The sequence below is a fragment of the Miniopterus natalensis genome, chromosome 11 (genome assembly GCF_054644295.1).
Source record: "Miniopterus natalensis isolate mMinNat1 chromosome 11, mMinNat1.hap1, whole genome shotgun sequence".
NCBI lineage: Eukaryota > Metazoa > Chordata > Mammalia > Chiroptera > Miniopteridae > Miniopterus > Miniopterus natalensis.
Genome location: NC_142091.1, coordinates 51,007,730 through 51,030,306, shown reverse-complemented (window position 1 = coordinate 51,030,306; position 22,577 = coordinate 51,007,730). Strand labels below are relative to the sequence as shown.

Below are 22,577 nucleotides of genomic sequence, written 5' to 3'. Positions count from 1 at the left end.
ATTTACACTTCTGTTCTCAACCAAATGGTTTATTTATGTGATAACTTGTCATACAAGAGATCAGTACATAAAATGAGTACCTGCATAGGTGGGCCTGGGTGGGTCCAGGCATCATGTTTGCATATTTAGTTTGTGTGTTCTAGACTCCGGCATCCTCATGCACAGGTGTACAAAGGGGTACGCTCCTCACCCCCATGGTGGACCCAATGCCTGAGCACCTTCCTGGGGTTGGTGCACCTTCCTCCCTGTTCACCAGGCTTCCCACCTCTTCCTGGCTCTCCTTGCAGGATGGGGCAGCCAGAGCTCCAAGGTACACATCCACCACAGCACGTGGCTCCACTTCCCTGGGCACAACCTGCGCTGGATCCTGACCTTCATGCTGCTCTTTGTCCTGGTGTGTGAGATCGCGGAGGGCATCCTGTCTGATGGGTAAGTCACTCTGAGAACTCAGGAGAATGGATCTGCTCCAGGGTGTTTCCTGAAAGGCTCAGGGAGACCCCAGCTTACCTGCATCCCATGAGCCAGTATCCTTTGCTAATAAATCCAGCAACTGTTTATGCAACATGTCCCATGTGCCAGGCTCTCTGTGCCAGGCACTGAACACAAGTGAGCCCCAGTGCCTGCTCTCAGTGAAGTAGGGTGGAGGGAACCCAGGTGTGCATGCCACAACCCAGTGAAATAATCCTAGAGCCTATTAGAGTGCCCCAACTTCGTGGAAGATACCCAGCCTCTTCTACAAGCTGCTGGAGTTACCTTCTTGGGGGAAAAGCATTCTTGCTTAAGATCTTTCCTTGGTTTCCAATTGTATATAATGGCCCAGGTCCTCAGCCTGGCACCCATCGTCCTCACAGTCAGCTCTCCGTGCCTGTAGGAACAAAGGCACCACCTAGAAAAGCGGGTAGGGTGGGAGAAGTGCACGAGGCTGAAGCATGAAGCCAGCAGGTGAGGGAGGGGAGCGATGGAGGCTGAGTGTGACCAGCTTGGCACTTTTAGGTGAGAACCCTAGGGGGTGTCCAGGCAGGTTTGGAACCAGGGAAAGCCTGGAGGTAGAAACTGCACTTAAGAAGTGATGGCAGTAGTCTAGGTGAGAAATGACAGCAGCTGAAAAGGGTATGTCAGCAGTTGGGGATGTAGAAGAGGAGGAGGTGACTCAGCCCTGTCACTAAGGAAGAATAGAAAAGTAAGCAGGACTCGGCAACTGCCTGGGTGAGGAGTGTTGATGAGTAGGGGTATTTGGTTTAAATATCTGAGGTCCAACCCCTCTGAGATGGAATCAGACTGTGCCCAGACTCCACTTCTGCCAGCCCTGGCTCCTGCATCTGGATGGCAGGAGGATGGGACCCCCCACCTCCCCAAACACTCCCACCCTCAACGTCCCTGCAACCTGGCTTCGGCTGTAATCTCTGTAACTGCTTGCCTTGGGGCTCCTCCTGATTATCAAAGTCCCCAGACCAGCAAGAAGATCAGAATGCATACTGCCACATAACTAATAGGTGACAAGTCGCCAACACCCCTTTCAAAGCACACAAATGCTAGATAGGGGAGGGATGCCTTGTGAGCCTTCAGGCCAGAAATACACACTGGGTTATAATTAGCGGTGACGGAGAGGAAGACACTCTGCCCATGGAGAAGGTAGGCCTGGGTCTTCTGCTAGCGCTTCTGCTATGTGCATACCAGCTGAGGGACTTTGGACACACCACCCAGTCTCTCATTATTATGAAACGGGCACCACAGTCCCTGCCTTGCCTGCCTCACAGGGCCATGGAGGGTAAAATGAGAGCACAAACAGGGTGCCAAGCAAGGAGTGGCAGTGCCCTGGGCAGACAGCATATCCCCAGAATGTGGGAGACTAGAATGAATCAGGTCGAGAATGTCTGCCTTTGGCTGTCCAGCAGCCCCTCCTCTGTGGGCTAAACCTGTATCCCAAACCTCTCCAGCTCAGTGCAAACCGCCATCTCCTCCCCAGCAGGCAGGTCAGCTCCTGAACTGGGCACTTGCTGGTCTTTGCTGGCCTCCCCCTGTGACCCCAAACCCCTGAACAAGCAAGCTTGGGGGAAGAGCATTAGAAAGGAGCAGACAAGAGGAAAAGCCACAGTCCCTGCCCTGGGGCACCGCCAGTCCACCCTGGCTTGGGTTTGCAGACATGCCTGGAAGTCTAGGGAGCAGGTGGGGTGGGGGCTGGTTAAAGCAGTGGTCTTCAAATCTGACTTTAATTTAAGGTAAGCCTCATTTAGTGATTAATCGAGGCATCCTTAACCTGCAGGGCTTCCTGTCTTCCTTTGGGTATTATTTCTGTGTGTAATGGGTTCAGGACAACCAGAGAGAGCAGTATGGGTTAATGAGGAAGCACTTTTAAAAATATATAAGTAGAATGTTTTCCGAGACCACCATACACTGCATAAAGCCCGTATGTAAAAAATTTTACCTAATTTCTTACATAATTTCGTGTATATTATTCAGGAAAGCCTCTGAAACCTACTTTATAAAATCATGTCATGAATTTTTTTTTCAATTATGGTTATTCCTCATCTTATATCATCTTATAAAATGTTTATCATTTCCACCTTCTATTGCAAAAAAAAATTTATTTAAACTTAATGATGCAACATTCTAGATGTCACTTTAAAATTGTGTGAGAAAGTATATGGTTTTCCAAAATTATTTCAAGGAGTACAGAGGCAGGAGTTCTGAAGCCCCCTGGGCAGAGTGTTGGTTGCTCTCACTATCCCCAGTAGTGACTGATTGTCTTATACCCCTCATATCAGTATTTTGCTGAAAATATCCACTAATCAAGGATTAAAGAATACTGACATTTACCCCATCTCATTTAACAAGAAATCTGAAGGTTGCCTTTTTTAGTTGGCTTGGTGACTTAGTGATGGCATCAGGGACTCAAGCTCTCCCCATCTTCATACACCATCCTCTGTGTGCCTGCTATATCTTCCCTTGTGGTCACAAAACGGCTGCCCAGCTGCGGGTATCACTCAGGCAAGGACAGAAGGGGTCAGACTCCCCCACATGCCTCTTCCTTATGCAGATATCCTCTGCAGGCTTTCCTTTATATCTCATTGGCCAGAATTGGGTGATATGACCACGCTTAGAGCACTCACTGGCAAACAGTTATGGAATTGCATGGCTGCTTGCACCAATCACCATCCATTCCCTGGGCCTGAGTACACTGCTGTTGGAGCAGACTTGTAGTTCTTTCAGCATGGAAGGAGAGGAGCATGCTATTTGGTGAACAGCTCACCCTGCCTCTCTACTTATGCCCTAGTCCCACCAGACCACTTCGGGTTCCAACATGGCTCTGCTCATGTTCCCTTCTCCTTCTCTGCCGAACTCCTGTTCATCCTTCAAAGCCCAGTCCGGTGCCACCTCCTCCATGAAGCTCCTTTGTCCACCAGCTCCTTTGCGCTCTCACCCTTCTGTTCATCTGCAGTATCACTTCCTTAGACTGTCTGGTCAGTCAGCTCTGAGCTTGTCGCCCACTCCCTACTGTCAGTTGTCGAGGGTGGAGACCCTCGGCATGCTGTATAGAGGGAGCAGTGCGAGCAAGAGCAGCACCAAGGCGGAAGACTAGAGAAGGCCTTCTAGCAACAGAGGGGATCCCAACATGGCTTCTGTAGAAAGAGCAGTCTGGGCAGTGCTAGAAGAATGGTTTGAGGTCACATCACTGACCTTTGGTGCTGGCTGTGGGTCTTGCTATCTATAGGAGAGAGCCTTGGAAGGACATGATCAGGACCAAGTGAGGTGAGCCTTCTCACCAGTCCTGGGGAGGCCTCGGGTCTGGGAGACAGCTCTGGCTCCCTATGGGTCTTATCACCAGACCAGAGCCCACCCACCAAGGCCTCTGTGAGTTAAAGTGGGGATGAGCTGGTATTGGCTGCCTTCATCCCCAGCCTAAGGGAGGGAACAAAAACAGTGACCTTGGCCTTGTTACTTAACCTTTCTATGCCTCAGTTTTCTCAACTGTAAAATTAGGAGGCTAAGAGTACCAACTTCATGGACTTTTATGAAGATGAAATGAGTTAACATACACGAAGTGCTTAGAACAGTGCCCAGTACACAGTAAATGCTCAATAAATATTGACTATCGATGTTATTACTACACTACCTGGGAGGAGTACCAATGCTGACTTATGCTGTTCATGTTAAATGGGGCTGCCACTAAGAGAGCTGTGGTATGTAGGCTCCTGTACTGCCCAGAGAACCCCGAGGACAGAGACCCAGCTGTGCTCACTCTCAGAAAAGTGGTTCCAGGCCAGAGCCTTTGCAGCTGTAACTGCTGAGGCTGGCTTCCCTCTGCCAGGGTCTGTGAGCATGAACCCCGGGAGAGAAGGCCATGAATTCCAAAGACTGAACACCAAGCCTTCGTAGCATCTCCCTGTGGCCTCCTAGGACCTTTAGTTAACAGGCACATTTGGGGTATGCACTGGGCAGAGCTGTCAACATATGGTGTGGAGCTGTGCATGTGTCCTGGGGGCCCCACTGTGTGCTGAGCCCTAAGCCCGAGGCCTGGGCTGCTCTGTTGGGGCACTCAGCATATCCACATCCTGTCTGTCTATCTGTCTCTCTCTCTTGCCCCCATCTCAGGGTGACAGAATCCCGCCATCTTCACCTGTACATGCCGGCTGGGATGGCGTTCATGGCTGCTGTCACTTCCGTGGTCTACTATCACAACATCGAGACCTCCAACTTCCCCAAGCTGCTGATCGGTAGGGGGGGTAAAGGGGCCGGGGAGGGACAGGTACCTCCATTCATTCTGTCAGTTCATGTTTACTGAGGACTAACCATGTGCCAGGCACTCTTCTAAGTGCTAGACGTTCAGAAGTGGGGAAGAAAAAAACCCTGCCATCGTGGCGCTTACAGACAGGCAAAGACAGTAAATAAACAGATAGTGATGATGCTATGAAGAAATAAAGCTGGGTAAGTGGTAGAGAGTGATGGCAGTGACAAGAGGCTTCTGACAAGAGTGAGTTTGCAGATATTTGGGGGAAGAATGTTCCATGCAGATGGAACAGCAAGTGCAAAGGCCTTCCGAATGGAAGAACTTGGCAAAGGACCAGTGTGGGCAAATCAAATGGAAAAGGGGAGAATGGTTAAGGGACGAGGCCAGGGGCTTTGGGTCTGAGTGCCCAGGCAAATAAGGGTATTAATAATTGACATGGCCAAGGAACAGGAATTGGGGTGGAGAAGGGATTCATTTTTCTCTCTGCATGTTGAACTTGAGATGTCATTGAGATGCCAACTCGGGTGTCGAATAGGCAATTAGATAAATGAGTCAGAATTAGATAAGTGGGGCAGAGGCAGGGCTGGAGATATACATTCAGCAGTCACAGGCTTATAGGTAGCATCTAAAGCTTGAGCCTGGATGAGGTCACCTAGAGAGAGAAGAGAACATGTGGTCTGCCAACATTTAAAGAGACTCTGGGCCCTGGCCGGCATGGTTAGAGAGCATCAGCCTGCACACCGGAAGGTCAAAGGTTCAATTCCTGGTCAAGGGCATGTACCTAGGTTGCAGGTTCAATCCCCACCCCTGGTTGGGGCACGTGCAGGAAGCAACCAATCAATGTGTCTCTCTCACATTGATGTTTCTCTCTCTCTTTCTCTCTCTCTCTCTCCCTCCCTCCCTCCCTCCCTTTCTCCCTCCCTCCCTCTTCCCTTCCACTGTTTCTAAAGAATCAATGGAAAAAATATCCTCGCTCCTTGGGTGAAGATTAACAAAAATATATAATAAAATAATAAAGAGACTCAGGAAAGAGTGGCAGCTTAGAGTTTCTGACACCATGTGACTGGGGTCCCAGGCAGAAACAAAAGTGATAACTGTTGACGTTTATTGAGCATGTACTTCATGCCAGGCTCAGTGCTAAACCTTATATGCATTATCACACTTAATCCCTACAATCTTCCTATTGCTACTATTGTTATTCCCATTTTATGGATCTGGACATTGAAAGTGAGAGGTTAAAAATACTAACAGTGAACACTCATTTAGCACTTACTATGTGTCAGACACTATCTGAAGCATTTTACATATATTAACTCATTTAATCTTTACAACAACTCTGTGAGGTAAAGATTATTTCCCTTTTATAGATCAGGAAACAGGCTTAGAGGTTTTGTGACTGGCACTAGCCTGCCCAGCAGGGTGCCAGGAGTCTGGCGCCCCAGCAGGCTCTTAACTGTTTTTGAGACTGCATGTCTAAGGGTGTCAGGCTGTGGTAGGCCAGCGGTATAAGTCCACAGGTCTCCCTCTGTGCTTGGGCTCTCTCTCCCCATCTCCTTCCCTCCCTTCCACTCTCTCTGAAAAGCAATGGAAAAAAGATCCTCAGGTGAGGATTAAATTAATAATAATAATAAATAAATAAATAAATAAATAAATAAAGTGCTTACTTGGCAGAGCACCAACAACTTAAATTAAAGAAACAATTTTCCTATTTTGCTTCTTACTATTTATTGTAAAGTGTGACCAGCTTGACTTCCAAGATTATTGTTTTTGAGCATGCCTGTCATGAATGTTTTAATATATGTACATCATCTCAAAATTGCACACTCATATACTCACACATGCTCATCCCTTTACTCAGAAATGTGCACACACATCTGTAAAGCTTGTTCACATACCTCCTCTGACACACTCACTTCTCTCCTTTCCCACACACTTGCACATACATGAGGGCACACACTCACAAACTGTGCACACACATCCTCTGTGCTCCGTCTCCTCCGCAGCCCTGCTTATCTACTGGACCCTGGCCTTCATCACCAAGACCATCAAGTTTGTCAAGTTCTACGACCACAACATCGGCTTCTCGCAGCTGCGATTCTGCCTCACGGGGCTGCTGGTGGTCCTCTACGGGATGCTGCTGCTCGTGGAGGTGAACGTCATCAGGGTGAGGGTAAGCAGGCCCCTCGTGCGCTGGCACCCACCCGAGGATACCCTGGGCGAGGGCGGGGCTTCTGACCAGTGCCCTGCCCCATCCTGCTTCTTAGGCAGGTCCTAGAAGTCTGCTCGTTTTACCTGCCTCAGAAAGGGAGCTTGAGGCCAGTGTCAGAACTTTCAGGAGCAACATTCCATCTGGCCCAGCTGCCCAGAGGGAAAGAAGGTTAGCAAGCTTATAGGATTCTGGGTTTAATCCCACAGGGAGGAAATAAAAGCTTCAGGTACTGGCTTCTCCAAGTTTATTTGATTTGGGGGGAGGGGGATCTTGTTTTTATTTTAATGCGTTCTTATAGTTACACATACACGTGAGTAAATGCGGCTGCACACATGTCTCTTGTTTTGTCATCATTTTTGCTTGCCTCGCTTTCCCTTTCTAGGATGTATCCCCTCCCTGACAGTTCCTTCCCCAGGTAACCTGGATTAAGAACCTAGTGCGTGTCCTTCCAGTCTTTATTTTTATTAATATAATACATAAACTTCTATCTATTCAGAGTGTTTTTTTTTTCACATATATACAGTTTTTTCTCTCAATACTTTATAAAAATCAGATCATATTATACAGTTTTCTGCATCTTCCTTTTTCATCCGACAGATATCTCTTAGGACTCCCTCCAAGTGTGGTATGGCTAATTCTATCTTCTTAATGGCTGCATAATATTCCATCGTGATTGAGCCATAATTTATCAGCCATGACCCTTTTAATGGACATTCACTTTGTTGCCAAGTTTTTGCCTCTGCAAATAATGGCGTATTAAACATATTAACTATATCTTTATGTATTGCTTTTTTTATATCTATGGGAGAGAGTTCAAGGAGTTGAGTTGCTGGTTCAAACGCTCTGTGTATTTTAAATTTTAATTGATATTGCAGATCACCTTCCAGAAAAGCTGTAATCTACCATCAATAAATAAGAAAACCCTTTTCCTTCCTCCAACCAGCAGTGGGGGTTATAGCCATTTCTAATTTGGGCCAGTCTGATGAGCGTGAAATGCTACTCCAGTTTGCATTTCTCTAACTCCTCTGCTTTTAGTTGATTTGCAGGGTACAAAGGTTTTCTACATTCCCTGCCTCAACTGACCCTCACAGCACCCCCCTGTGATGCAAGTACCACCCCGTTTTAGATGAGGAAATATTTTAGACAAGATTTGTCCAAAAATCTAGTAAGTAAGGATTCGAACCCAGGTCTGCATGGCTCCACACTCTGGAAACCCTACATGGTGATATCCTCAGATTTATGAAGAAGACAACATATGGGAGATCTCTGCTCTTCCCCAATCTAACTTGAACCCAACCCAACCCAGCCCAAAAGATTCAGAGCAGGCCTCAATGAAAAGTCAGGAGGTGATGGCATTAGTGGTCAAGAAGGAACAGGCAAACGATGGCCCCATCTGTTAGAGGTCAAGGGTAGGATGTCACAACCCCAAGTCTTTGTTGTTGGGCAAACTGGAGAATGGTGAGAAGTTGCACTTACCCATCCCCAGTGGCCTGTGTGCCCCACAGAGATACATCTTCTTCAAGACGCCGAGGGAGGTGAAGCCCCCCGAGGACCTGCAGGACCTGGGGGTGCGCTTCTTGCAGCCCTTCGTGAACCTGCTGTCCAAAGGCACCTATTGGTGGATGAATGCCTTCATCAAGACTGCCCACAAGAAGCCCATTGATCTGCGAGTTATCGGGAAGCTGCCCATCGCCATGAGGGCTCTGACCAACTACCAGCGGCTCCGAGAGGCCTTCGACGCCCAGGCGGTCAGTGGGAGCATGGCTACACCATCCATTCCCTGCCCTCGGGTTTAGAGTCACAAATGGGAACCTCGGAAAGCATGAGGTCAAACCCCTGGTGGGACAGGTGGGGAAATTGAGACCCAGAGAGAGGAAGAGGCTTGCCCTAAGTCACACAGTGAACCAGGGGCAAGTCTAGGACCAAAGATTCATAGAGCAGTCACAGCTGGAATGACCCTTATAGTTTAGGTCATCTGGTCTAACACCTTCATTGTCCAGGTGGGGAAACCGAAGCCTTGAGAAGGGAAGTGACCCCACTGGAGACCCACTGTGCTTCATTCTGGAGCACAGTGATTAAAGGGTGCCAAAACGAATTTTCACCGGTTTTGGAAAGCAGGGTCATTAGTGGCCTGATCCTTAGAATAATCCTATCAGTAAGGCCAGATAAGGATCTCCCCATATCACTGGAGAGGAAACTGAGGCCCTGAGAAAGGCCATGACCTCCTCAGAGCTGACCCACAGCTGGTAAGTGTCAGAGCCAGTCTCCCGACTCCCAGTTTAGTGCTCCTTCCCTCATCACCATGCTGTGCTCATCACATAGTCCCTGACCAGCCGTGTGACCTTGATCGATATTCTGGCTGCAGCTTCCCCATCTGGACCATGTTGGTATTGATAGGGCCCACCCATGATTTGGTGGTTCCTTGATTTCTTCCCGGAGTTCACCTGTTTGCAGCAGATGTGGCCACCAGGCTTCTCCAGGCAGCAGGATCCAGGGGCTTCCTGGGATACTGGGCCCTGCTGTGAACGGGCCCTCGGCCACTCTGACCTGGCCATGGGTCTCTCTGGGCAGCGGAAGGACACGCAGAGCCCACAGGGTGCCCGGGCCATCTGGCGGGCGCTCTGCCATGCCTTCGGGAGACGCCTGGTCCTCAGCAGCACTTTCCGCATCTTGGCCGACCTACTGGGCTTCGCCGGGCCCCTGTGTATCTTTGGAATCGTGGACCATCTTGGGAAGGAGAACAGTGTCTTCCAGCCCAAGGTAGGCCACCTAGGGGTAGAGCTGGGCACCCTTTGGAAGGTTTTACTGGTGGGTAAGAATGTGCCAGAGGCCAATGTGTGTGAGCTGTGGCTGCAGTAGAACCACTCCTCACACATGCACAGTATTGCTCCTCACTTGGCAATAACCTCCATCCAGAAGATGCTCCACACTGGTCAACAGAAATGCCAGGAGGCGAGCTTGTGCCCCAAGAGGATTCCTGGAGCCCCACTCTCCTCACCACGCCATCACCACCAGAATACCTCTCCCGGTTACTTAGTCATTGAGAAAGTAGCAGGAAGTGCATTTGTGCACTCATTGTCAAGAGCTTTTATGACTTGTTGGCTTTTAGTTCATGTCATCTTAATAGACTCTCAGTACCTTTTCAGGGATCTGTCTTCCTCAGTTCCGCATATTCATAGCACTCGAGGTTCTGCTGGGGCGCCTTGAGGGCTGCTTTGGGGGGAAGGAGCGTGGCAAACCCTCATGCATAGGGCTTTTTCTCTCCCTGCTCCAGAGTTCATTCAAAGCTGCCCCACTTTTATTAATATGTTGGACTTTTCCATTGAATTTCTTTTTAAAAAAGTTTCATGTCTTAAAAATATTTGAAACCCATTGGACTAGATGATATCCATCAGCCTTTCCCCTGTAAAGATGCTACAAACTGAAATTTGTTGGACAAAAGAGTCAGAAAGTCTAAACAGGGGCTTATTTTCCCTGTTTGGCACAATAGCATTCGCCATGGGGTGGAGGGAAGGTGGAGTGCTTACTTGTCTCATCTGTATATTTACTGCTGCTTAGGTTCAGATGGTCTTGAAATGGATAACTTTTCACCTTGAACAAGATTCAGTGTTTTATTTTCCAAGAAAGAACATCATTATAACCTTTTAACCACAAATAGTCCAAAAATGATGCAGAGAATTACTAATTAGGGATCTTAGTAATTTATGACACTCCCTTGTGAAATGCTATTCATCTCGAGGGCTCCAAAATCACAGATAGCATTTACTTCTTAGGAGATTTATATTAATTTTTTCATGGGCTATAATTAATCAACTGAGCACTTTTGGTCAGGAATATGAGACACTTCCAGTCCATTTGTCTGATTTCTTCAGCAAATGTTTGTTGAACCCTGCTATGTGTCAGACCTGGGTTAGGCTGTGGGAATAGACAATGGTTATGATGAAGACTATTAACAATAATAACAACCACTTACTGACAGCTTACCACATGCCTGGCTATGTGCAGGGTTATCCATGTGTTCTCTCACTGAAACCCCAAAACAACCTTTTAGGGTAAGTATTTTTTTGTAACAGCTTTATTGAGATATAATTCACATACCACACAACTTATGAGGTAGGCATTGTTACCCTCATTTTACAGATGAGTAACTTGAAGCTCAGGAAGGCTAAGTAACGTTCGCTAGGGCCTTTCAACTAGTTAGTGACAGAGTCAGGCTTTGAATCAAAGTCTCTTTCACTCCATAACCTGGGCACGTACAGTTATGATGCTAAATTGACTATTATAATTATTATTATTATCAAGCTATCACCTCTGGCTCCAAGGATTGTAAAATCCAATGGAAGAGAGAGAAATCTGAATAAAATATTTTTATACCGTGAGTTAAATAATACTCTTAGGAGGCATGTACAGGGAACTATGAGAAGATGGAGTGACTAACTCAGCCAGCGGTCATGACAGCTTCATAGAGGAAGGGGTATTTGAATGGGGCCTTGACAGATTAATAGGAGTTGGTCACGTTAAGATGGACAGATTTCTTGTTCAATCAAAAGCGTGAGGACTCTTTTTGTTTATTTATACTTTGATGGTTCTTGAGGCCTTCTCTGGCTTTTGAGCCTCTGAACTTTACTTAGCCCCAAAAGAGAGGGGGAAGAGATTGCTTCTCTTGTCCACAAGAATGTTATCTTTTAGCTTAAGTCTGACCATAGGCGGCCCCAGAATACTCTACGTTGGTAACCCTGCAGCAACATGGAGCCAGTTGTTAATATTAGGAGGAAGTGACGCAGGCCAGAGCCCTTATCTGCTTGTCCACATTGTCGTCTCCTTCCTTGTTTCCCCAAAATCTTGTGGGATTCTCCTAAGGAGAGAGCTCTGAGGCAGGATGTGCTGAAGAGATGGTGAGAACAGCACTTAGAATATCAGCTCATCTGAACACTAGCTTTTCTCTTTTTATTTATACACAACCCTGGGTTTAACTGCCCTCTATTGGGATGCTCTTGTCCCAGTTACTGGTCAGCACGTAAATCCCTGAGACCAATGGCCCTGCCTCAGTGGCAGCAGGCCTTACGTATTTAATATTTGTTCCATGTGGCCCAAATACAATCGACACATTACAGACATAGAAATGAGAGTTGAAAGTAAGCATAGTTTCTGATGTCAGCAGCAAAGAATCCTCAATCGTGTGGTTGACTGGGATATGGCTTAATTCTCTCATTTGGGCTTCTGGGCCCAGAAAATGGGGAAAGGGGTCATTTATTGGGGTCATTTGGTTCATCCCCTGCCTCCCAGCAGCTCTAACCCAGAGAGACAGGTGCTATTTTGGTCTTTAAGAACCTACAGAGAGGGAAGCTCTCTAGCCACATGTTGCAATGTTTAACAGCCCTCTCGGTGAGAAAGCCCTTCTTTCTGCTTAGCCTGTATCCACCCTGCTGCAGTCCGCATGGCCGGGCACCATTGTTTACTTCATTATCAGTGGCTGCCCTGCCCTCTCTTCCCTTTCCAGAACTCTCACAGACGGCAAGAATCGCACCACCTTGGCATCTGCAAGGACAAACATTTCTTATTTCTTCTTTAATTACTGGAAGGATTCTATGGCCTGCCAAATCTTTGATGCTTCTGTCCCCCCTGCCACTCTCCAGGAAGAGCTGGGACTCAGGCTGGGCACAGCCCATTATATATCTCTTTCCAGCCCACTCTCCCGCCCAACCCCCAGCCACAATCTGTCACCTGCCATGGATGCCACTGTTCTGGCTGGAGGGTGAGAAAATTGGATTCAAAAGAACTGCTGGCATCTGAAACCTTCCAGTGCTGCGCTAGGCTGTCAGCTGAACAGAGAAAGAAGGAACAGGGTGGTATAATCTAAGGGCCAAAGCTTTGAATGGCCTCTAAATCTCAGTGGGAAAACGTGTAGGTTTGTGACAGTGTGTGAGCTTGTTTCTGAATGAGTTTTCCTGGAAACTGCTTATGTTTCTATTTGTGTGCCTTTCATTTCATACCTGTGTCTGTTGGTATGTCTTTCTTCATGTGTCTGTGTCCCCATTTGAGTGCCCATATGTGTGGCTATCACTGTGGGTGACTTTGTGAACTTATATGCATCTGTGACTTTGAGAAATCAATGTGTGGGTTGGTCTCCTCATGAAAGTGCTCATGCCTCTGCTCTGGCCTGATGTACCTTCCTTCATTCACCTCATTAACCCCTCCTCAGCTGCCAAAACTCAACACAAATGTCCAGGTTGAATTATATGCCCCTCCTCTGTGCTCCTGTAACATACTATGCTTGTACCATCAAAGCACCCCTTGTCTCCTTCCTCAACTTGAGCCTGAGTTCCTTAAGATGGGAACTGCATTGTCTGACCTCTGTGTGCCCAGCTCCCAGCTCTAGGCCTGACACCCAGGAGGCACAAGAGAAATGATTCTTCAACAAATAATACAGAAGTTACTGTATATTGACTGAGTGCTTACACTTACTAAATTTTTTAATCTCCATTGCTATATTGAATCCTCACAACAATGCTCTGAAGTAGAAACCCTTCATGGCCTCATTGTACAGGTGAGAAAACTGAGGCTCAGAGAAGTTGAGGAACTAACCTAAGGACACATGGATAGTATACTATGAGTCAGGACTCTAACTCAGATATGGCTGCGTCAAAGTCCAGGCTCTAAACCACCATGTCAAATGGTTGTGCAGATGGGTGGGTATGTTGGTCCATGAGTGGTCAAAGGCAGTTCTCATTGTTTTTACCCCCAGCCTCCCAGGGCTGGGACCTAAAGGCAGTTCACCTTTTAAGTCCTGCCAAAATCAGAAGCAAGGGCCCAAGTGACCCCTCTCCTTTGCAGTCCAGAGAACAAGGGAAGGAAGCCTTTCTGCTCATACCTCTGGCCAGGCAGGGGCGCTGGGGGTCATCACTGTAGAGTCATGAGTCCTGGGTTCCAGTTTCCCCTCCGCTACAGACTCTCTTTATGCTCTTCATCAGTCACATTCTACAGCCTTCACTGGCTCAACTGCAAAATGAGGAAATGTGTAATAACTTCTGTAGAAATCAGATGGGGGATGAAGATCATATGCATTGATTAATTTTAAAAATATTTATTGAGTACTATTGGGGCAATCCCTGGAAACAAACACAATTTCTTCCCTGAGAGCTTGTGAAAATGTAAGACTAAGGCATCTGATCTTCCAAAGCATTTACCTTCCACCAAACGTTAAGTTGTAGGTCCTTGGCCTTTTCTCTCCTGCCGTGATGCCTTCAGGGTGCTGGGCAGCGGCTATGCCCTCACACACATGCACCGCCTCCCAGGGCCCCTGGTCACTAGACTCCACCAGGGCCTGTTTTCCCTGGGCAGCACCCCAGGCCTCTTTGGCTAATCTAGTACCCACTTCTTAATTAAAACATTGCTTTTCTAGACTTCATCCTTTTTAAACTGCCTCTTTGAAGAGAGATGAAATAATGAACTCATGACTTATGCCTGTAGGGAGATTTTTATTTTAACAGGTCACAAAAGTTTTGATCCAAAGAAATATAGTTTCTGACCCTAGAGAGTGTGTGTGTTGCAGGAGGAAAGAGAGAAAGGCTTTACTTTTACAGCTGCAAAAAGAGAATTTGTTGCCTTGTTAAGATCCATTCATTTTTCTAGGCCTCATTCTCCACCCCATGTGTTTTCTGATCATTGTGACACAACACATGTGTGGCATTCTGTGCTACTCAAGAGCTTTCATGATGATCAGTGTTCTTGGATGCATAGCATTTCCATGAGCATCATAATATGCCTGACAATTTCCTGTGGTTAGACATTTAAGGGATTTTTGCACTATCCCCCTGCTCTAATCCAGAGAGACATTTTTGCACATACACTATTTCCTTACGTTAAATTACTTCCTTCGGAATGAATTCCCATGCTGTGCTTTGTTGCTTTAAAATAATGAGCCCCAGCCGCCCGGGCGTGGCTCAGTAGTTGAGCATTGACCTAGGACCCAGGAGATCATGGTTCAGTTCCCAGTCAGGGCACATGCCTGGGTTGTGGGCTTGATCCCCAGTCAGGGGTGTGCAGGAGGTAACCGATCAATGATGACTCTCTCATCATTGATGTTTCTATTTCTCTCTCTCCCTCTCCCTTCCTCTCTCTCTGAAATCAATAAAGATATATTTTTAAAAATAATAATAAAAATAAAATAAAAAATTAAAATAAAATAAAAATGAGCTCCATTCTCCAGAGCTGGGTCTCTACAGAGAATACAGAACAGAAGAATTCCCTGCATGCCTTCCCTTTTGACTCAGAACCAGCCAAGTGGCATGCTTCCCCCTGGCAAGTCACAAGCTTATAGATGACAATAAAAGCCTCAAGGTGAAAGGCTAGGTGGCCTAAGCATTAGGTCTGGGGTAGTGTTTAACATCACACAGGTTCATGTTCACTCCTTTACAGCATGTGACCTGGAGCCAGCCATTTACCCATGCAAGAACTCCATTTCCTCATGTATAAAATTGGGCTAATAATGCTTCCCTTCTCATTAGAGTTTTATGAGGGTGGAGTTTTGCACCTGATAAATAGTTTCCTGCCCCTTGCCTCCTTGTAAGGTCAAGTTTACCCCCACCCCACCCTGAAGCCTAATTTTAAGGTCCATTTGCTGCTTCTTGCCCACTCCCACCCACTACCTTCTCCCTTCTCCCTCTGGTACTTTGACAAATGAGAAGGAAAGTCGAGGGCTTCAGGCCTCAGTTGGCCTTCCTCTAAGAGTCCTGCATGTGTCCCTCAATGGTGTCCCTGTGTCTGCTTCCTGCTGTCCCCAAAAGAGAGCGACCCTTATCCCACAGACAAAGGGAGAAACCATCATGAGCAGGACCAGCTCTACAGAGCAGTGAGGTTTAGAGAGCCCCTTTGAACCAAAAGGTATTATCTTTTCTCCCATCAGAAAGCCCTGTATCCAGAATCCAGTAATTTTTGACTCTAGGGAAAGGGCTTGACTCAGAGTCCAGCCCCCTTCAGCCTGATCATGGTCAGGGACATGCCCTCGGCTCTTCATCACTTTGTTCCCAGCACTCTTTCCCCTGCAGCAGCTCCCACACCCTTCCAAGTAGCTTGCAGTGTAGAGTGCAGAGCCTCAGAAAGGGGACAGTTCTGTCTTCATGGAAATATTGATGTGGCCCTGCTGGGGAGCAATGAACTTATCCAAGATCAAAGTTTTCCTGGGAGCTCTTGATGCTGAATTTGGAAGCAGACATGCTGCTGTTCCCTGGTATCTTTAGCAACAAAGTCAAAATGTTTGTGGGTTTTTCTCTTCACTGCTTATCATCTGCGATCTTGCTGGAGGGTGCAGAAAGAGAGCCTTAAATTTAAAAGGAAGTCCTGGGAGCCCATGAGTCTGCGGGGCTTGGGTCTGAAATCTTTTCAGTTATTTTAGGCGATGTGTTCCTATCTTTCACCTGGGAGCGCTGCCATGCCATATTTTTCGCTGGTCTTTCTGCCCAGAAATTACTACAGAGCAGGCTGTTGGTGAGTGTGGGACAAGGCCTCCCCTGATCCATTTTTGTAGCAGAGAACACACATCGTGGGATTTGTTCTAGCCGTTCTGGTTTTGGCTGCTCTGTGATTTGCTCTATTTATTCTTGCTCCATTCAGCATGAGCTCCCCTGGGCCTGGTGACCACAATGCTGTGAGTGATATTTATGAGGGTGAGGTTCGAACTGGGCCGCATCTGCTCCCCTAAGCAGGATGTTGAAGAGGGTCTAGGCATCCCTTCCTGCAGTTAGGAGAATGTTTAGTAGGATCCATCAGTCTGATATTTCACTCATAAACAATTGCACAAGGCTTTGCAAGCATGGAGGGACTTATAACAATGACCACTATGGCACAGTAACAGGTACTAATGGCGGCCTTTTTGCTAGCAGTGATAGCCACCTCTGAACTTCTCTTTCCAACAGACACAATTTCTTGGGGTTTACTTTGTCTCATCCCAAGAGTTTCTTGCCAATGCCTACGTCTTAGCCGTGCTTCTGTTCCTTGCCCTCCTGCTGCAAAGGACATTTCTGCAAGCATCCTACTATGTCGCCATCGAAACCGGAATTAACTTGCGAGGAGCAATACAGGTACTTGGATGATTATTTCTTCACTTCATGGTAAGAACTACATGACTTGTCCTCATGGACACTTAAGGATAATCCTGCTGTGAATTTATTTTTTGGTGGCTCTTTCCCCGTGTTTTGAAACAATAACCATGACAACACAGTGTGGGATCCTGAAAAGTGCCTTGGGCTGGACTTAGGAAATGTAGTAGTTCTAGCCCTGGGTCTGCTTTGGACTAGACCCCTCCTGTCCTGTGGGGTCTGCTTAGCCCTTGGGCCTTCACATTTTCCAGCCTAGGATGGGACCAACATCCCTAATCCATTACAGCACTCTTTCCTGCTGAATACAAATGCCGCCCAGGATCCTTCTCTAGACACTATTCCAGAGTTCTGCTACCAGAGTCTTTGGGTGCCAAACAGGGAACATGTTTGACATACCAGGATTAGAGAGTCTCTAAGATCTATTGGAGATCTTAAATCTTGGGTCATAAGAGAAACTTATCTGGTCTGATAGGGCCCTTGGTCTAGCTTCTTGCCGCTGCCTTCTGTGGATTCCTTCTCAGAGTCCATTGGAAAGATGATGAAAGTCAAGGAGGATTCAGGGCCCCTCTAGGCAAGCTGGTGATGAGAGTTGTCTAAGCTCCGGTGTTTTTGTTAGAATTTTGGTTCAGTGGTTGGAATAAAGAGACCCAGTATAATAATGGCTTATATAAGATAGAAGTTTGTTTTTCAGTTAGGGCTGGTGTGATAGCTACACAATCATCAGAGACCTTGGTTCTTTCTATACTGTTGCTCTGCCAGCCTTCTTACAGTTACTTTCATCTTATGGTTTAAAATGACTACTGAAATTGTCACTATCATGGCTACATTTAACCCAGCAGGAGGAAAGCTGGAACAATAGGATGGAATGCTGCCTTCCTTTAGATCCATAATCCAGAAGTTGCCCATATTCTGTTCCATCCCATTAGTGAGAAATTGCCCACATGGCCGTACCTAGAGACGTGGGGGCTTTCATCTTGACGTATGCCCTGCTAGAAATTCTTCTGGCGAAAAGGAGAGAATGGATATGGGGGGACACCTACAGATTCTGCCATACCCAGCAATTCCCAGGAAGTCAGTACCATCAAACTCCAAAGCCACCTTAATCTTCAGAAATGAGCCTCAGAATCTCTAACATTGACTGGTGCTCTGGGGGCCAGGATCAGAGGCTTTGTAGGAAAGGGACTGAAAGGGAAAAGGGGTAGCCTGGGCTGGGAACAGTGTCAGGGTCCAAATTCTGATTACCTTGGTGTAGTCCATGTGTATGGCCCCCCTAGAACTGTGCAGTGCACAACTGAGCAGCTGATCATGACAATGCTGCTCATCCCCAGTGATTTTTCATTGAGGAAGCAGAGCCAATTCCTCAGGGATGTATATCATCATGTGAGATTGGTGGAAAGAGCCCCGGAAAATCCAAAAGCCTCTGAGACTCACAGGGGCTTAGAGCTAGCAAGAACCAAGCTATTGCTCTGTTCAGAAAACCTCTCTGAAAATCCCAGCCTCTGCTCACACCCTTCCAGTGACAGGCAGACATGCACCACCACAAACAACAGCCAATTTTGTCATCAAACAGTTTTGTAATTAAATCTACTTTCTATTTGTATGTCATAACTCACACTCCGGCCCAGTATTTTCCTATTACACTAAAAGAGGCAAAATGGTTTTTTAGCATATTAGCATATAATTGTTTTATCAAACTGTCTGAATCTTTTGCATTAATAAGAGAGATTGATTCAGATGTCACAAGAAGAAGATGTTAGCATTAATTATGGAAACACATTAGATAAAAACTTCTTTCTTTCAGAGATTTACAGAAAATTATAGACAAAGAGTCCTGTCTTCATGTATTTGAGAGTAATCCCATTTCTTGCATTAAAAGTCATTAAGCAAAATTCCTGTGTTATATAGAATTTCTGACATACTGGCTCTCGGCCGGCTGTTTACTTCTGTGCATCCTGGTCTTTACTTAATAATACTTTCTTCAAGAGATTAAGCTATGTTTCTACTTCACCGAAACTAGGCTTATTATTATTATTTTAAGACCGAATTCACATGACCTAGGATGGGCATAGATTTGTCCAAAAATGTCATTGCCATTATTTTAAACCTTAGTCATGGTGTATGTAAACTCACAAATAAGACAAAGAATAGGCTTATGCTTTAAGCACACCGGACCCACAGAAAGCCTGGGTTTACACAAAATATAAATTAAGGGCTGGGGATCCACCTTACAACAGAACGCGTAATAGAATTTCATTCGAGAGCAGGCATCTCCGGGCCATTTAAGACCGAAAGGCATTTTTCTTTTTTTCAAGAGCACATAGCCTAAGAATTGCCTCTTCCTGGGAGGCACAATCACTCTGCACATAGAGCTTTTAGGTTCAAAGCCATTACCACAGCTGTTGCCATCTGCCTGGAGGGTGAAAGCAAGGTCCCCAGGGTGGCTGGACTCCAGGATGGCACTGGGCTGATCGACACTCATACATTGTGTCTCACATAAGACCATTTCAGGCCGAGCCCTTGTCTTGTTTCAAAGCTCAATGAAGACAGGACTTGGCCCCAGAGCACACCCCATCCCCGGTTGGAGATGGCCATATTAAATCAGAGGGCTGCCCCACTTTGTCATTTTTATGGCTCCAAAGTATGCTTTCTACTGGCATCTGGTAAATCAAGAATACAACTGGACATGAAGAGCTGCTTCTAAGATTTAAGGGCTAATTAAATCCTGTCCCCAAGGGAGAGTCTCGCTTGCTGGGAGAGTAGCTGACCATGCTGGCGTGGCTTTCTCGCTTGAGTGCTGCCTCTCGGACTTGCCTGATTGGTCACCAAGGCCCTGTACCTCACTGAACCTTAGTTACCTCATTTGTAAAAGTGGAACAGTAATGCAGGGCCCCTCACAGAGCTGCTCTGTGCTCCGTAGGGAGAATGTCCGAGAAGTCCCTGGCATATTAGAGATGCATGGCATCTGGGGTGGTGATTAGAATGATGACGACAAATGAGAAACATGCTGCTCTCATTTCTAGACCAAGATTTACAATAAAATTATGCACCTGTCCACCTCCAACCTATCCATGGGAGAAATGACTGCTGGACAGATCTGTAACCTGGTTGCCATCGACACCAACCAGCTCATGTGGTTTTTCTTCTTATGCCCAAACCTCTGGGCTATGCCAGTACAGGTAAGGGATGGTGCTCTGGTGGAGAGTGGGAGAGGGGGCACAAAACCAGACTCTGCTGGTATGTGCTCAGTGAGTAAGAGTCCACCATGTTCCTCTCCATGTTTGCCGGTACCTTCCACCCCTCCCCACCCCCAGGTCTCCGTGGGGTGTATCCCTGGGTCTCTATACTGTCTCACACTCTGCAAGCGTCTAGCCACCTCTCTTGATGATCAGAGAAGGTAGTGCCATTAAGACTTTTTAAATGCAGCTTAAACCTTAAAAAAATTTTTTTTAACTACAGAATAGTTGGAACACTTGCAGACATTAAAAGTTATGTTTTAGCAAACTGCTTACACTGAAGTGTTCTGATATATATTTTAAGTAAAAAAGAGTAAATTACAAAATAGTGTATGTAATATACTCCCTACTAAGTTGGAATATATATATGTATACATTTTCACAGATTCACACAGAAAAAATAACTGGAAGGTCTCATGCTGGGGTTGCAGTGATTTTTATTTTCTTTATGCATTTCTAAATTCCCTATAAGCCACCTTGTATTGATCTGCAACTATGTGCCAGGCGCTATTCTAGGTGCTTATCATATATGTTCACTTAATCTTCACAACAGTCCTGCTAAGTGGACATTAAAAACACCATTTTAAAAATGAAGAAGCTGAGACTCAGGTTACGTAACTTGCCCAAAATTGCATAGCCAGTAAATGCTGAGACTGCATTCAAACTCGGGGGTGTAAAATCCAGGGACTGTGATCTCCCCATTACTACCCTAGATTGGCTTTCCTAACTTGTGACTAGGAGCTAAAATAGGCCTTCCCCCCCACACACACACACACTTGCTTTGCACACTCAGAATCCCTGATTTCTGGTATGTTCTCCCGTGGGGTCCATTCAGACCACTGCAGAAGAGAGGAGTGAACAGAGGAGTCTGAGAAGCTCGAAGAGGGGTAGGTGGAGTGTGAGGAGGAGCTTTGGGAGCAGCAGATGTTGCCTCCCCAGCTCCTGCCCCAGCAGGTGGTGGGGGTGCAGCCACAGACCCCCAGCCTGTGTGCTGGTGGTGACTCTAGGAACTTCCTTGGGGTCCAGCTCTACCCAAGCTACTGAATGACGTCCTGTTTGCTTCCATATGAGGAGAGCTCATGAAAGGACTGGATGCAGGGATAATTTTCCCGGAGGGCGATGGTGGCAGGGCCCAGCAGGAGCAGGAGTGTTCTTCATCTCCTAATGAGCTCCTCTGCCCATCCATGCCGTTAACATCCGCTAAACACTGGGAAGCAGGTGGTGAAGGGGCACTTACCAGCCTTAGGAACCTGCTAATGCAGGAGGCATTCTGCGATGACTGGAAATCACAGAGCCACCCCTTACTCCTCTGTCTTGAGGTGGTGCAGGGAACTGAGCGCCAATTTGGTGCAGGGCTCAGGGAGTGCAGGGCCAGCCCAGGCAGCTTTTATTTTCAATTAAGGAAGGCAGCACATCTGTTCCTCTAGAATAAGCCCCAAATTTAGAGGTGCCTGCTTTTGAAGGCAACCTGAGAACCTGTCATCTTGATGCTTTGGGAACTGGCAAGAGTAACTCACACTTCTCATAAATATTCAGAAGCAGGCAGTCATTTACATAAAGTTAGAAACAGAATGAATTCTCTTTTCAGAGAATATCTGTGAGATCCACTAAAAAATTAAAGATGCCAGGAGCATAAGAATGAAAAGTAAATTCTTGGACCCTGGACTGGTTTGTCTGGCATGGATGCAGCAGTTGTGCCCCTTTGCTCATGTATCACTTTTCCCAATGAGAGAAATGTCAGCCTTGGTAACCAGCACAGAGCAAAGGTTGCACTGTGACACCCACTGTGCAGCCTCAGCTCTGAGACCTCCGCCTGCATCACAGACTTGGGGCGAGATCATGCTTCCACCGGCCTTGCAGACAAATGCAGTTAGTTCCCAGCCCAAGCTCTCTGCTTGTGTGAGCCCATCGTGTTAGCTCCTCCTTCTGAAATTGTTTGTCACACCTTTTCCTCTGCCCCCTTCCCCAAGACAGTTTGGAAACCCGGGCACCAAGACCTTTCTCACTTTAGGGGACTGGAGGGGGGGATTTTGCCAACGCCCCCTGGCAGGGCAGCCGCCAGGTCAGAGGGATCCATGCCCCTGCCCTCCCTCAGATCATCGTGGGCGTGCTTCTCCTTTACTACATCCTTGGAGTCAGTGCCTTAATTGGGGCAGCTGTCATCATTCTGCTGGCCCCTGTCCAGTACTTCGTGGCCACCAAGCTCTCCCAGGCCCAGCGGAGCACCCTGGTGAGTGCCCCCAGGTGTGCACCTGCCCCTCCCCCCATCCTTCCCCATGTGTCTGCCTGCTCCCTCTCCCCTCTCATCT

At 47.0% G+C, this 22,577-nt stretch overlaps 1 protein-coding gene across 4 annotated transcripts in view; it reads left to right on the top strand.

The window, feature by feature from the left end:
- ABCC8 (ATP binding cassette subfamily C member 8) overlaps nt 1–22,577 on the top strand; it is a 62,459-nt gene that overhangs the window by 1,086 nt on the left and 38,796 nt on the right. For 2 of the 4 annotated variants that reach the window (XM_087822264.1, XM_087822263.1), the window contains exons 2-9: nt 288–429; nt 4,594–4,715; nt 6,733–6,899; nt 8,444–8,683; nt 9,510–9,698; nt 16,853–17,017; nt 20,056–20,211; nt 22,364–22,498. In XM_087822264.1, the coding sequence (XP_087678390.1) occupies nt 288–429; nt 4,594–4,715; nt 6,733–6,899; nt 8,444–8,683; nt 9,510–9,698; nt 16,853–17,017; nt 20,056–20,211; nt 22,364–22,498 (1,316 nt within the window). Of the gene's footprint in view, nt 1–287; nt 430–4,593; nt 4,716–6,732; nt 6,900–8,443; nt 8,687–9,509; nt 9,699–16,852; nt 17,018–20,055; nt 20,212–22,363; nt 22,499–22,577 lie in introns of all 4 variants that reach the window. The other 2 variants (XM_087822262.1, XM_087822261.1) reach the window with 1 other exon arrangement.